This window comes from Cyphomyrmex costatus, unplaced genomic scaffold (assembly GCF_001594065.2).
Source record: "Cyphomyrmex costatus isolate MS0001 unplaced genomic scaffold, Ccosl1.0 scaffold23, whole genome shotgun sequence".
Lineage (NCBI taxonomy): Eukaryota > Metazoa > Arthropoda > Insecta > Hymenoptera > Formicidae > Cyphomyrmex > Cyphomyrmex costatus.
Window position 1 is genome coordinate 1,126,873 of NW_017276368.1, and position 16,608 is coordinate 1,143,480.

A 16,608-nucleotide genomic window follows, 5' to 3' on the forward strand; every position below is an offset into this window, starting at 1 on the left:
GCAACTATGTGTTTTCTTTACACCATTTGATTTATCTCATTATTCTGTTCACAAAAGTATTAAGGTACGATAATCAAAAAGTCAACAGTTTACGAGTTATTTAACATTGTGTGTCAAAATGTACCAAAATAAAGTGTAAAATATCTCGAAAATTATTGGTTTTTTGGTATCTCTACCTTAATACTTTTATGCAAAATAGTTAGAGGAATCACGTTATCTAAAAAAAATTACATAATTCCATTTAAAAAAGTGGAGGTGACCTTCATATCTTTTTAGCGCCTCCACTTAGAAAAAAAACAATATGACTAAAATGTGTCCCCCTCGACACCATTCCATTTTTATTTGAAACATTTTTTTATAGCTGGCGTATTTTAGGAGATATTTCGACCGATAGATTAAAATGGGACACCCTGTATATGTGTAAATTTATGATCCTTTGGTATATGTAAGTTTTCTAAAATGCACGAAAGAGAAAATTACAATATATGAGAACGATAAAATTACGCCAATACAGCGATCTTCAATTCTCACACCCTTTTTCGCATTTCTCACGCAGACATCGACTAGGGTGAATCAAAGCTATTATTGTACAAATTGATAAAATCGCAATCCTTACAAACCACACACTAAAGAGAGAGAGGCCCTGCAGGTCCTGTTGCAAAAAGAAAAAAGAAAACAATAAACGGTAACAACAACGATAAATCCGATCTGTTAAAATCAACTTCGCTCGAATTCGAAAAAATTGCAACGTCCCAGAAAAAACTTTTCGAAAAATTGTCGATCACGACCTGCAGACATTTTCTCTCTCCGGTGATCCTTTCCCACTTCGTGTCTTTCTCACCCTTTAATTAATTGAGTTAGTCTTAGCCTCTCAGTGATTATCAAATGTGAGTGTATTTAATTATTATTTGCTTGCCTCTCCTCCTAAAAAATCGATATAAGCTGTCTAGCCGCTGCCTCTTTGCACTTTTTGTTTTCCCATTTTTCGTAAAAATCTATCCAATTCCTCTGAATCCTTCGCATACGCACGTTGGACGGGCTTGTGACAACCCATCGTGGAACCAGGCCGTAACCGTCTCTCTTTACCCACCCTTGGTGTGATTTTCCTTAAGGGCTTTTGGGGAATCCTACCGTTTATAGACACTCTTTGGTCCGACAAGGTTTCGAATATTGCGGATAATAATTGACCTGACGGTGCGAGATCCTGCCATCCCAAAAAATACTAGGTGCCTTTCCGATTGCGATTACACATGTAATCTCGAAGAAAAATATGGAACATTATGAATAAATTGTAGCAAGACCATGTCAAACTCCTTAATTCTTAAATCTGTGTGTAATAACAAATTATCATTCATATTATTTTACGCACATATAAATTCATGTATTTTATATGAATTATATTATATCTAATGATTTTTTAGAACATTATAATTTAAGTATAATATATATTGTAAGTAGACTTCTCTCTTATTGTCTAATCCATAAACAATAATTAATTTGCCTTGCTACGTTTAATTAATTAATTTATTATTATCTTGACTGAGTTACTCTTTTCAAACCATGAATTTGTATAGAATTTAACAATGTATGATATACTCATATGTACAAATTGCGAAAAAGATGCGTTTGGCACCGCGTATCCAGGGCTTCTGGAACTCGCGAAAGATTTCTCCGAGACGTTCCCATCCTTTCTCGTTTGGGATAAATAATCTACAAGGATCGGTAAAAAAAGCTCTTTGGTCCATCGAAGTTTCAAATATATTCAGATAATTGACCTGAGTGCGCAAAATTCTACGCGGCACGGCCCACCAACCATCTCCTAATGTTTACGAAACGACTCTCACGCCGTTACGTTTACTCAACAACCCCCCCTCTATCCCTTTTACAGGTCTCTTTCGTTCTCCTATGTCTACTGCGCTATCTTTGCTGCCTTTGCCTAACTGGTATTATAGAACTCCCTATTCGCTTAAATGTACACTCGGATCGCAGCACGATCTTAGTGAGCTCTGCAAATAAACGTAGATCAAGTGCTCTCGATAACTTTACACTTCAAGATTATGTTTTAATTTCCAAAACGTATCGCTTCTTATTTGAGGTAGTATTTTAATATCGCGAAAATGTTTCTCTTTACACGCGATACTTCAACTTCTATAACATTGGCCGATTACTGCTCCTCTACCCTAGAGCTTGTAAAAAATTTGAAAAACGTTAATTTGAAACACCTCATAATGCGTTCCTTTGATGAAACGAGCGAGAACACTTATTCCAGGTCATATTACGAAGCCCACAATTATTCATGACGATCCAATCCTTACGACTATAATTTTTTGTTATCTTTGCAACGCTAGATACTTCTTGAATAACGAACGAACAACACTGGTCAATCGGGGCAATGTTCAACCCCATCGCGCATTAAAGTAACAATGAAGATCTCCGTTACTTGTAATAACTGATTAATAATAGTGATAATAATAATAATTATAGTTATTATGTAGCCTCTAGTCGTCTAACGTCTATGCCCAACTAGTGAAAAATTTGTATATAAATCGTCTCGCCCCTCTCACGGAGGGAGGGCGCTCGACGGAGTGTAAGGTGCAAAATATAGTAAGCTACGATCTCGTACTTTTAGTGCTTTTTTTTTCTCGCGACTAAGCCTCTAACCGCCATTACCGTACCACCATCTCGGCCTGTCTCGGTTGATAACGTTCTCATCCGATTGTCAAGATAAAATTGCAAAGAGTAAAATAACAGATAAAAAATTTCATATATATATGTATACATAGATTTTTAACTATAATATATGTAAAAATTACATGGACTCGATACTGACTATTCAAGACCCGGAGGGTTAAGTTTGAAAACTTGGTGAACTTCAGATAGAGAATAATTAAAAAATTAAATTAATAAAAAATTAAATAAACTAAATAAACTTTAATAAGCTTTAAATAAACTAAATTTTATTTAAAGTAATTAAAAAACGAAATCTTTCAATCAATAATTGAGTAATAACTTTGATGACGATCCAATAATAAGTGAAATATATATATGATGTACATCTACTTCGCAAAACAATAAACATATACTACCCTTCGAAAGTTATTTTAATTCAAAAGCATTATTCCTTTTCAATCACAGTAAACTTATTAACTGCGCCGTCCACGTTACATGGTAATTCTTTCAAAACACACACAAAACTTTTTAAACTAAGACAGCTTCGATGTAGTTCTAATACATGTGACACATAAAACCATTCTTACGTTATCACTTGGTTCACCAGGTTCTCCACTTAGCGCCCCGGATGTTCATGCCGACATCCGGAAATGGACTCAATCGGACAGGACAAGACGGTTCGGTATGGCGGCGGCGTTAAGTTACTACTAAGGTGCCTTCAGTCTATCCAATGTCAGTACTATCTTGTATTTGGTGTCGTTAAAACCGTCCCTCTGCAGTCTTTCGCGAGATTGCGCGCTTCCCCCGTTCCGTCCCTCCTCTCTTTTAACGTCGCTCCCACAAAAAATGCCGCGGCATTCTTTTCGCGATCCAAACGGCTCAACAACAACATGGCGAACGGTCATCGATACATATATATATTGCATTTACTCAGTCTACGTAGTTTCCTTATTATTTATAACGCACGTGCGCGCGCACGTTTCACCCTGATTCCCTTTCTTTTCATCTTTTCTTCTAGCCTCCTTTTTCTATCATAAAGACAAGAATCTTATAAGTCTCCCACAAATTGAATTAAGTTTCTTTCAATAGCTCAACAATTACGTAACAAATTATTTAATTATTATATATAATTGGTGTGTCTTCAACTTGCAAGAGCTTAGCTTTTTTTATTGTTATATACCTATACGATCACTCCAAGTGACTTCTTCAGAAGATAACTTCGAGGTATTCTATGTCAATATTAAAAACTGCTATTTCTTTTTTTTTATCAGGCATAAAAACCCATGTTTGGAGAACATGAACAAAGGATGCGTAAAACACGCGCGCGCACCTCGTAAAAATGTATCGCCGAGCTGCATCAGCTGGCGTGTTTGATTCTTTCTGCAACGTAATATAGTCAGGCAATAGTAAATATATTCTTTCTTTCTCTCTGCGTTGATTTGGATTTACATGATGCCTCTCCCCTACTTTGCTACGCGACAACCGGTTTCTTTTTTACAACTGATTACCCGTTGTACGACGCTGAACCGCGCGTTGAAACGACGCATCGGTTAAATTTATATAAACTCTTTGTTTATGATGCAGTACAAAGCCTCTTCCATCTCCCGTTTTTACATCCGCTTCGCCCTTTCTCTACGGGACAAACGCGGTAAAGCTCGTTCGTTTTGTAACTTTAATGCCCGTTGCTTGTTACACGCGCGCAAATCGTTCCGGAAGTTTCCAGCGTTATCGAAGCTCGATCCTTCGTAAAACGAACGTTGCGTAAGGCGAAATACCGAAGCGTGCGCATTGTGGGTCTTCGAAGGCACGGAGATTGATAAAGATAACTAGGACTAACACTAGGACCAGGATCAGGATCAGGATCTGGAACAGGGATAAAATTCGGGGCAACGTCATCCGAGTTACGTTATATGTTATGAAAGCTACCCGAATCTTTTTTTTAGTAAAAAGGGTATCAAAGAATACCGTCACAAATTCGACGGTTCGCCAATACATTTAAGTATCGCATAGAAGTTATTTTAAATCAATAATTGCTTAACTTGTCGTAGTGCGTATTGGACTTGGTCAGACCCGCGCCTCGCCGATCGCGGATTACGCAGCGTCGATGCAACTCGACAGATCAGCTTCGTTAATCATTTGAGCGATAGATTGCGTGTCTCTTAAAGTGTACCTAAAAAGAAATTCTGCGGCTTGGAAGTAGAAAAGTACTGCAAAGTGATTATATCTGAATATACGATTCTTCTTCCAAGGCATAGATTTGGTATCAAGATATTGAGCTAGTCTCATGCAACATGCACGTCGTGTAATATTAGAATAGCGAAATACTTCGCAAGATATGTTCACCTTATAAATTAGAGACGATTAACGTCCAAATGATTAAATTCGCACACCGGAAAAACTGCCACAGAGAACGCTCGCGCGAAAACTAAGGAACGTGTGCGCCAACGATGACGTTCATAGCTTTGAATCTTGCACACCCACTTGTTTTCCGCGTACTCACCCCCTCCGGGGCCATTTCAGTACAGCCACTTTATAAGATCAGCCAATTACCTACCTACTTGTTTTCTCGCTTACTCGTATCTATCTACCTATCGTCCTTCTTTCCTTCTGCTCATAGGAGCACACTGACTTCATTCGAGGCATTACTGGCCTCCTCGCCTTTCTCTTGAGCTCCTCTATCTCCTTTCTTCTCCCTCATCTTTGCGTTCCTCGATTTTATCATTTTGGCAAGCGCATCAGATCCGCGAATTTACCTATGATGTTCATCCATCACAGGCTCAGCCATTTTTTTCCTACCATAAATTCCTTGGTATCATAATCTATGACACCATCAATTCTAGAACCTTCGTTTTTTCTATTCGTTAATCACCGGTATCAAAGCTTCTCGGCAACACAGAAAATCTTGGTGTTACAAATTCTTAAACTTTCTCGTAATATCATATCATGGACACGGCATGATATCATAAATGATATCATGGATACATTTACAGCATTTCCGGTATCACGGAATTATGTGCAAGATCGAAGAAACGCGGTCTGAGGGAGGAAGCAAGCTGAGAGGGTGCCCAGTCAGCGATGGTCTACCGCGGCTGACCCATACTGCTGCTACTATTACTGCTGCCACTATTGCTGCTGAGACTCATGTGCGGTTTAAGACTATGTATGATCTTGACGTGGGCGACCATGTTGTCCTTCCTGGTGAATTCTTTGTAGCAGACCGGGCAGGGGTAGTACTTGACGTTAGGCTTGTGCGAGGTGACGTAGTGCCGGCAGAAGTTGCTGATGTGTGTATACGTGCGATGGCACACGGTGCATCGATAAACGTCGCCCTCCTTCACGCAGAAGTCGCGCACCGAACCCTCCGTGCGCTCATTCTCGGCCTTGAACGAGCCCTCGAAATCGCTCTGACTGATTTCCGCCTCACCGGCCATCACGCTAAATATGGCACTGCTTATGCTGTCCTTCGACATCGCCTTCGTTTCCATCTCAGTGTCCGAGTGTTGTTGCTGCTGCTGCTGCTGCTGATCATCGCCGGCGGTCGACGCGGCTTTACCCTGCAGCGTCGACGTGCTGAACTCTTTACGAAAGCATCGCTCGAAGTTGATGCGGATATGAGTCGGCGGCTCGCCGCTATCACCACCTCCGCTCGACGTCTCCTCCAATTCTGAAACGAAGAGACTTCGATCCTTTAAATCGCCCTCCATGCCCGCGTGATATAATATATGTCGTGCAAGCATTGGATGCGCGGTAGGAGTTCGTTTATCAGAAGGCCAAAATCTTAAACTCTTGCTCGTTTTCCAGAATGGTATCACAGACGGATAGTATTCCAGATATTTCGAGTTATCAGTTTCCCAATTATTATCTGTGTATAATAGATCCTTAAAGAACATTAAAGGATCCTCATCAGCATAGGTCATCAGTCTCTTGATTTTTTACATTGTTGAAGATCATGTTCTTCACTCAAGTCATCTCTGTATCTTATGATTAGGTAAGAATACCGTTGCACGATCGTTTCCTTTTGCACAAACTCCTCCGCGGACGTTCTGATAAACGGAGTTCTACCGCGCATCTCGTAACTATGTATCTCTGTGTACTGTATTGGCACAACGTATTCTCTATATTTGTGGGGGGAAGCAAGAGGAAGGGTAGAGCCAGCAAAAAAGAGTCACCGTGTTTGAATCGGCCGTCTCAGTCAACTTCTGTTCCGCGTTAAAGGATACTTCACGGCTGCGACACGCCCTCTCCATGTCGTCCCCACCCCCGCTCATCGTCTATCTCCCTTCAGACAGATTCTTACACTTTCACGCATTCTCTCACACTGGTTGCAAAATCGAACAATTTCCTGACAACATCACAGTCTTTCTCTCTTTCTCCCGGACTCCTAGCTCTTCACGCGTTCCTTTTCTCACATACTTCATATTTTCTGCCATACACATCCACCATACACACGCACCTTCTCTTTCCTCCCCATTCACCCGATGAACATTTCACACACGCTTGTATATCCGCGAGCACACGTACAAGCCCATAGGAAATCCGCGTATATTCGGGATGTAACGCGGCACTTCCATTCTGATTGTAGATTCCGGGAAGGAAAACCTGAGAATTATAACAACGAACATCGAGAGATTTGTCCCTCTTCGCGAGTCGACGACCGATCAAAGCATTTCGCGTTCGATCGACCTGTAACTCGAGAACCAACGACGTTCAGGGCTGCATTCAGAAATGCTTCATCTGGATAATAATAAATACACCCAAGTATTATTTTATCCTTGTTTATCATTCAGTGAACGAGAATAAAATGCTAATATACTCTGAATTTCTGAACGCACCTCAGATATTCGAACAAAATACAAATCTACAGCTGCATTCAGCAGAAAAAGCAGCTTGTAAGCTTGCAACTGTTGTAAGATTCTTTAATATAATTATACACATATAGATCCAGCAAAAAAGATCAAGAACTAATCATATTGAAGAATCTTACAACAGTTACAAATCTGCTAAACGCAGTCTATCTCTCGGATTGTATAATCCAGAGGATATTAAATCAAATTAGTTGAAGTAGTACTATCAACTTGGAATCTACGATCGATCGGAAGGATCGTGCGCTCACAACGAATACAACCCGTACACGCGCATTAGGCAACCACCACGCATACACGAAATGAATTAACAGCTCACCAGTGACACATGTGCATACTTTAACCAACCCTCCCCAACCCCTTCGGTCCAGTATGTCCAGTCAGTCTGCTTGTATCCATCTCTACGGGAAAACGATCCATCGAGATCGAGGACGCTCGAGAGAAAAAAAAAGCAACTCTTTTCTCCTCCTTGCGTGTTTCATTCAATTGATTAGCTTTACAGAATTTCGTTCGAATTTATATACACGTGATTACTTCTAATATACAATATCATTATCCGCTTTCGACTTCCGGCGTCACATTCTTCTACATCCGGTATTTTCTCTTACACTCCGACACACTCTTTCGGAACGGTTCCGTCTTTTCGTTCTATCTATTTTATACATCTATGACTTTGATTTCGATCCTTGTTTTCGTTCTACGTTGTATTTTTTTTTCTAGCGGCTGGCCTCCCTAGCTCCCTCGCTTCCCCCGCGCAAAGCTTAAAAATCTCTCAGAATGATGGTGACTCAGATAATCTCAACTCACCTGCGACCCAAAAGTGAACAAAGCGATCACGGTCACTATTGAAACGAGATCATCTCCGACGACATCTTCGAAGCACTCTCTTTCTCTCTCTCTCGCGCGCGCGCGCACGTAATACATTTTTCATAGAAAAAAAAGAAATGTACGTCACACTATTTTTCTCTCTTTTGATTTCTCTCTTTTTTGGTTTGTCACTCTTCTTTTTATTTTTATATATTAATCTATCTATCCTGTTTCTACTTTTATCTCTCATTTTCATCTTTCCTCATTGTCGTCATTATCGTCTAAAGAAGAACGCAAGAGAAGACGGAAACGATAAACCTGTCGACAATGCATCGTCCGTTGTATAACTCTCATCATCATTATCGTCATCATGGTAATCATCATCGACGCGTTTACGTCTCTCCTCTCTCTTCCTCTTTGCCGTTTGTCTTTTCGCGATAAAAAAAAAAGTGAAACTACTCTATCTTCCTCGCAACGAACGAGCGTAAAAGAAGTTAACCAGCGTTCAAGGTGTGAAAAATCAGACAACAATAAAAAAAAAGTAAGCACCGCTAAAAGCTGGCTCCACCCCCTCCTGTTACCATTTGGCCAATGGCAGCGAAGCGTTTTTTTCCAATCGTGCGGAGAAAAGAGCATGGAGTGAACACGATGTGGGGATGTTAGCGGAGAACTTTAGGGTTAGGGCTAGAGAGGTTCGAGACATCGAACAGAGCGACAGGTGCGGTGCGGCAGAAAGAAGACACAGATTGATCATGAAAAGGCGAGACAAGGAGGTGGTTGATTTTGTGCTACCGAGAACGAAGGGAGGAAGGGAAGACAGGAATGAGGCGCTGCGCATTGGCCGAGCGTGAGAATTACGTATGGGTTATATATATATATATATGTATGTATTTCTAAATATATCTATATTATGTACGTCGTCAACGAGAACAATGACTCGGCGGCGCGAGTGCAATGGGTTTCATTAGAGATTAATTAATTTCGCAGACGTTCGCACAGAGGGGAGTTCCCCATTCTAGGGTTTTTTTTCACGGGGTGTCTTAGTAACATTGCAAACGCGAATTTTTGATTAGCGAGACGATGACTTTTTCCGTTTATTTCTCTCTCTTTCTCTCCCTCTCTTTCACTCTCTCTTTCTATATACATATATGCATATTTTCGTCTATTCTTACATCCTTTTTTTTGTCTCGATTTTCGTCTCTTCTCGCGATTTGAATGCCGCGCGCGCGCGTATCGATACATGACATCCCTTATGCGGCTACCCCTTCAGACGCACCGCTCGCGTTTGCCTTCGGAAAGGGAAATTATTTTTATTGTCTTTTTTTCTTTCAAATTCTTTCGGATGCAGATTTTCTTCTCGCGTTAGAATAGTTTTCTTCTACCTCTTACTTTTTTCTCTTGGTGTGCGTTTTGTTTCGAAAATGGTCAGAGGTAAACGCGAGAGATTTCGAAGCGCGGCTAACTTTGGTCAGCGCGCCGCAATTGAATGAGATCGGCGATTTTCGGAAGTGATCTGCGCGCGCGATTCGCGACGTCGCGAGGTCACGAAAATCCTGGGTAGCTCCTAAAAGAAAAAAAAAAAAGCGGAAGGAGCGCGCTTGCAGAAGTGCGACAACGACTGGCCGAGCCGCTCGGCAAGGCAGCTCGAGAGAAGTCTGAAAAGTCAAATTCATTAGCAGTACATTAGGATAAAAGCGTCGCCCACGACGGCGACGCGCGACGACGCGCTTGATTAGAGGTAGATTCGCGCGAACGTCGTCTTGTTGCGAATGGGTGATGCGAAGTTTCGAAATTTGGTACAAATTAATTGTGGATATCGAGCCCTCGGGCTTCTGATTCTGAGATTCTCAGACGTCGTCGATCGACCTCGACGAATCGTGCGAGAGAGCCGTAAGAGTCGTTCTCACGTAGAGAGTCTACAGCGTCGTCCATAATGCCGCGCAAAGGTTCGCTTGCTTGCTTGCTCCTCGGGACGCTTTCACAAGAAACGAATAAGCATTCGGACGGCACAAAAGCGAGTTCTTTCCCCGTTCTTTGGGTTCACACGGAGAAGAATATTTGACGACAATCGTAACTCAACGTTAATCAGAATTAATGCGCTCGAATCATAATTTTATTAATATTATTAAAACAAGCCGTAATTACATATTTTTCTTTTAACTATCAGATTTAGAAATGTCAAGATAATCTAACATTCTTCTCCGCGTCCGCGTTGTGGGAATCACATTGCACACCATGCTAAAACATCTGGTGGGGCATCGTTCCTCGATTAGACGCGTGAGTTTATTATCTTTTGCATTCATAAAACTGCGACTGTGATTAACCCTCGGGCACATGTTGCATTTAGTATTTTGTGACTTACCTTGTATAATTTTCAGAATGCATCTTCAAAATCAGTAATTAGAATCACAGGATTACAAGAAATATTTTCTATGCAACAACGCGTTTGTCCAAGGGTTAAAAATAAAAGAATTAACTCCAACAGATTTATATATAAAATTGAAATTAAAAAAATTTGTTTTCTTAAACTTTAATTCGTCAATGGATGCAAAAATATAAAACGATTGCAAATTTATCAAGTACAAAATAGTAAAATCTGAAGGAGCTAATATTTTACTAAGTACACATTTACATTTGCATAATTGTGATATAAATTATGCACAAACAGTTGTACAATCGATTATGTAGTTAATTACAATTTGCAAACGCGCGCAGCTCTCCGTTTGATAAATCATATACACTAAACCATATCTGAGGGATGCTCAGGTAAATCACGTAAATCGCGTAAAATTCATTGTTCGCGCTATATATTATATATTAGGGAATATTAGCAATGCAAGGCTTCGTTGTATTGAAGTTAAGTAAGTTGAAGGCTTACCTTGCTTGAAACCCTCACTCCCTTGCCTACTGTGCGGCCGCGCGAATGTCTCGTCCGAGGCTAAAATCAACAACGACGGAACGATCGGTTAAAGTTCACAAATTTTAATTCTATGTTACATAGCACATAGTCGTATTCCGTTTCATACCTTGCGCCGAGGTACTGGGCGTCGGTTCTGGTTCTCGTTTGACTCGAGTGACTGGCGGTTCCGGTGTATCAGTACCGTTCTCCGTAGGCTCGTCTCTCCTCGCCGACGATGATCCCGAAGAGGCCGTGGCGGCGGCAGCGGAATTACTGGTGGCTGTCGCAGAATTGGCGCCGTTGTTGTTGGAAGAGGAGGCACCGGCATTTCTCACGTTGCCGTTACCGCTAACCTCGCTCTGAAAGTCCAATCCCATTTTCATTTCCATCATCTCAGGCGAGCCCTGGACGAGATCAGCGCCAGAACAGGATTGCAGGTCCTGACCGCCGATTTCGCCGATTGGCGTGTCCGACGAACCGCTCAACTTCCTGGGTCTGCCACGTTTCCTTTTAGGCGCCGTCAGCGCCGAGCCAAGCAACGGATGACTGGACATATGATGGAACCTCTTCTGCGCGACATGATGATGATGATGCGGACCGATTTGATTGATCCGATGAAGACTGGGAGGCGGCGGCGCCACCGCATTTTGGCTGCCGCCCAACAGCGAGGACGTTATACTTGGCAAATCACACTTGTCCTCGTTCACTTCGGTCAGACCCTTTATCCTCAAGGACTCAGCGACTCGCAGGAAAGCGGTCAATCGATCTTGATCGACGCTCACTTCACCACGATACATAAAGTCCAAGAGGCTGCGCATGTCTACATATGGAACATCCTTGAGAATGACTATCGGGTGCTTGTCAGGGTGTCCAACGAACAGGGCCTGCAAATATAATTTATCTTATCAGTTCAGAATTTCAATTTTTATGTTTTAGTTAGTAAATGACAAGTTGTGTGTGTGTGTGTGTGTGTGTAGCAATTCTACATTATAATCTATTTCTTTAAACGTGTCAATGTCAACAGGATTCTAATTATGACAAGATCTAAGTATAATCTATTAATTTATTATAAAATATTGTCTCTTTATAGTAAATATTAATTATTAAAATGACCAACAATAATCACTTGCTATGATTTATTTCAAGTTTTGAATGTTAATCTAAAAAATTATAGGCATCAAATGTCGAGCTTACCTGAAAGTAAGGGCTACACGCCGACAACACCATCTTATGCGCCCTGAGTAGCTGGCCCTCAACGGCCAGCGTAACATCGACGAATGATTCGTCGTGCAACAGCTGGTCGAAGACGGAGAGCAGATTGCTCTGGTGGTTGTTCCAGCGCAGACAAAATCTCTGCGACGCCATCGCTTCGCTTCTCAGATCCGCCAGATTGCCGTTGATGTCCGCTAACATGGGGGGACCTGGCTGTTCGTCGCCGCTTTGCCGCCGTTGTCACTGCCACTGCTGCCGCCGCCACTTCGTCCTCGTTCCTTCTTCTGTTTCTCCACACCGCCACCACCTTCTACGACGACGAAGCCACTCGCTCTTGCTCGTACTGCTGCTCCTTCTACTACTCGCCCTCGTGCTGCTCTGCTCCTCATCGGCCAAGAATTATCGTGTCCGTCTTACTCGTGATCTGTTACAAAATGATAGCAACATAAAGGAGATGTCATTCTTAAAAAGCAATTGTTTTTTTTAAACCGAATTTCGCGTGAGAATTTTTTTACAACAAATTCAACTCGTATTTTCCAAGTTCCATACAACATATTGAAAATTTTATAATATATTATTATTACAACAATTGTTAAAAGACAATACTTTTATTATAAATGTTACCAAATAATTAATATAACTTCGAACTAAAGTATATTGAATATTTTTGATAAGTAAAAACACTGTAACAGGTGTTTTAAGTTTATTCTGCATACTCTGAGTGTTCAAAGCCACAAAAGTGATTCTAAAGAAAAGATAGAAATACGATGGAGGATGAACGTGGGATGTATGACCCTGGAGGACGTAGGCAGAAAACGAATAGGCGAAGCCACTTGGCTTGTATGCCTTTTATGCAATTCTCTCCTCTCACCCCTTCCAATTGCGGTCATCATGTACGTGACATTTTATCTCTAAATGAGAGGTGAGAGATACTCTATTGAAATTAAATAAAGATGTGTGAAAAATATTCTCTCCTGTTTCAATTAAAAATTAATTAATTTTCAATTTCTCCACTTCTAATTTTTTTTTATTGAAGTCATGATTAATTGATATCATGAACAGCATTCGATAATTACACGTATTACTTTTTAAACAATGTAATCCTTTTAAATACGTTTAAGAATTTTTTTATATTGTCTCTTAACACTTAATTTTTTTATTTATTTCATTTCAATACAACTTATTTTTATAATAATTTTATTTGCACGAAATTTAAAATTTTTTATACAATCATAAGCAATGCATGTATTGTAATATAGAGAGATGAAAAATGATCAAAAGGGGATGGAGGAAAGCCACGGTCTCTCTAGTCGGATCGTCGCCATGGAGAGAAGAGGTCGTCGGGTCGGCCGAGGGAATCAATAGCATTTTCTACGCATTCGGATCGATACCGAGACCCCGCTGGTGCTTTCGCGCACAAATCACGCTACATGTATGTAGATGGCTGCATGGTGCGAGACACGGAGATAAACCGACAGGATCTTTTTTGATTCTTTGATAAAGCGAAGCGGTGAGAAAGAATAAATGGAGAATTCAATAATAAATTTAATTATACGACAAACACCGATAGATCGGGAATAAATATTTAATTTCAAAAAAGATACACAATTGAAATCCGATTCCACCAATTAGTAAAATTAACTTTAATTAACGATTTAATTTACTGTTTATCTTTTTCTGAATGTCTGTTTTACTAACGTAATTTAATTTTAATCATGATTAAACACTCTTCATCTTTTTCTAGATCTAAGAATCAAGAAAAAAGAAGAAAAATAGGTTGAACTGAGATTAAAGTTAATTTTATACTGGTAAAACCGGAGCTGAGAATCGTATAGTCTACGTAATGTTAATGCAATTTCAGATTCCTATTTCCTCAGAGATCGACCCGCGTGCCGATATCGTATGCACGCATGCACACCGCTGCATATGGCGTATGGATGCAGCATGGTTGTGCGACCTTGTGCGACCTTGTTGGTGACCAGAGCGCAAGTGTACGTACGGTTTTCACGGTGAATAGCAGTCGACACCATGGCGAGGCGAGAGAGGCGAGGCGGTGCAGCAACCGAGAGAGAAAGAGACGAGAGATCGATCTTCAACGACTGGCGACTCTACCCGAGAGGGAACGGCGTCGAATTATATTACGGTATCCAAGGGGTATCAATTAACTCACAAAAGTGGGAAACATCACTGCCGCGAGATCGAATTACGTGGCCAAACGCGTAACGATCATCGTATCTGAGAATCGCCGGTCGTCTGCAGCAAATCCGGAAAGACAGAGGATAAGGTATAAACAGCCGGGGAATTCTCAATATCGCATTAATGGTAATTCTAAAGCATCTGCAGTGCAAAGAAACGGAGTGCGTGTAATTAATGCACAGCACGCAATGCGGATCTCATGATAAGAAATGGAATTTTGCTCGTGATATTTAACAGATCGAGACAATCTCTCACCTTTCTTCTAAAAAATGTTGTTAAAACATTTCGTAATAGCATCAATATGGCAGTTTATTAGGAAAAATTATTATTGCTTTTATTTTGATATTATATAATTGTCGAAATTAATTTCTAAAATTCTTGACATCCAAATTATCCACAAGATCAGAGTTATTTTCTTCGTTATTTCTGCATCGTCCATTCGTGCGACTAACTGACTTTCGTGTTATCCGAAACCTGCGGCTTTGTCAGGGAAATATAGAGACAGAAATAAACCCCGTGAGCATCGATCAATGGATGAACCTCGTTCAAGTTAACATAACTAAATTCTCAAGTTCTACGTTACAAACTCGAACTAGAGACTCTATAAAAGAAAGGGAGAGTCTGGCTACGAGTAATTTTACCAAAACAAGAATAAGAAAGAAAGATATACATATTGTTTTTGCATATGCTGTCTCATTCTTTAACTTGTATTATCTCCTTACATTTTCATTTGCTATTTATAATTTGAGTTACTTTTAGTTATTTCTATAGGTTGTTACTCATGCTTCTACCTAACATGTTAATCTGACTAAAACAATGGAGTTAAACAATTTTACTGAAGAAAATATACTTAATTTAACTCTAATTTTTAATTTATTATTTATTAAATGCATACGTTAATGTGTTAACGATTGTTTACTTTGAATATAATGATAGTTTACTTTGAAACTAACAGAAATGGATTGATTTATGCATTTTGACACACATGGAAGTTAAAAATGACAAGATTGTATTTAATTTAAAGAGATTGAGTTACTCTATTGCTCCTTTCATAATAATAAGGTACGATTGACAAAAAAGACTAGCTAATCAAAAGTTTGTCATCTCATGGACAGACTCTATCCTTATAGGGTATCTTTTAGGTAGTATCCTTACAGGGTAGCTCGAATCAAATCTCTTTGACACTATCTTAAATAAACCTATTGTTATGCATTTATAATTATATCAGTATTACAATGGAAGGCACGTTTAGAAATCATGCTGTTTTCTAAAATGTCGCCATCGTGAGTGGATTAAATGTTCAAGATATACGGGTATGTTAAGTTAGCACCCCAACTATAGTACTCAGGAGTTCTGATTAGAGTTACCACTTCCTTTTGACGAGACGAAGAGTTCCCTATAGTTAATAACAAGAGTTTCGCTCAATAAAGATTTTTTTTACATTTTTTAAAAATGGGGTGCTAACTTTTTAACGAAATTCAAGGCGCATAGTTCTGATCAGCTGAACAGAAGTATTTTGTGAATACCCAGAGTTCTTGATACATAAAAAATATTTTTGAAAAATAATAAAGTTTTAAAAAAATAGTAGAAATCTTTGAAAATTTTTTTGAGAGTACCGAGTAGTTCTGAGTTGCGTTTCTTATAGTACTCGACGAGTTCTATCGAAAACTGTAAGGTGGAAAAGCGATTGGACCAACGGTTTGCAAGATACAGCGACATTTGTCAGAAGATCAACAATTTTTAGAGTATATCTCGGAAACCGTTGGTCCAATCGTTTTGAGCCCTGATACTTTTCGACAGAACTCGCCGAGAACTGTTCAGAACTCCGATCAGAACTACTTGGTACTTCCAAAAAATTTTGACTTCAAATTTTTTTCCAAATCCCACGTCGGAAAATTTTTTGAGAGTACCGAGTAGTTCTGAGTAGCGTTTCTTATAGTTCTCGACGAGTTCTATCGAAAA

At 39.9% G+C, this 16,608-nt stretch overlaps 1 protein-coding gene across 2 annotated transcripts in view; it reads right to left on the minus strand.

Annotated features, from left to right (window-relative positions):
- ttk (zinc finger and BTB domain-containing protein ttk) overlaps positions 1-16,608 on the minus strand; it is a 35,404-nt gene that overhangs the window by 6,596 nt on the left and 12,200 nt on the right. For both annotated transcript variants that reach the window (XM_018540080.1, XM_018540079.1), the window contains exons 2-4: positions 12,433-12,874; positions 11,366-12,122; positions 11,218-11,277 (exon numbers count right to left, since the gene is read on the minus strand). In XM_018540080.1, coding sequence (XP_018395582.1) covers positions 11,218-11,277; positions 11,366-12,122; positions 12,433-12,651 — 1,036 coding nt within the window. In that variant the 5' untranslated portion in view covers positions 12,652-12,874. The remainder of the gene's footprint in view (positions 1-11,217; positions 11,278-11,365; positions 12,123-12,432; positions 12,875-16,608) is intronic.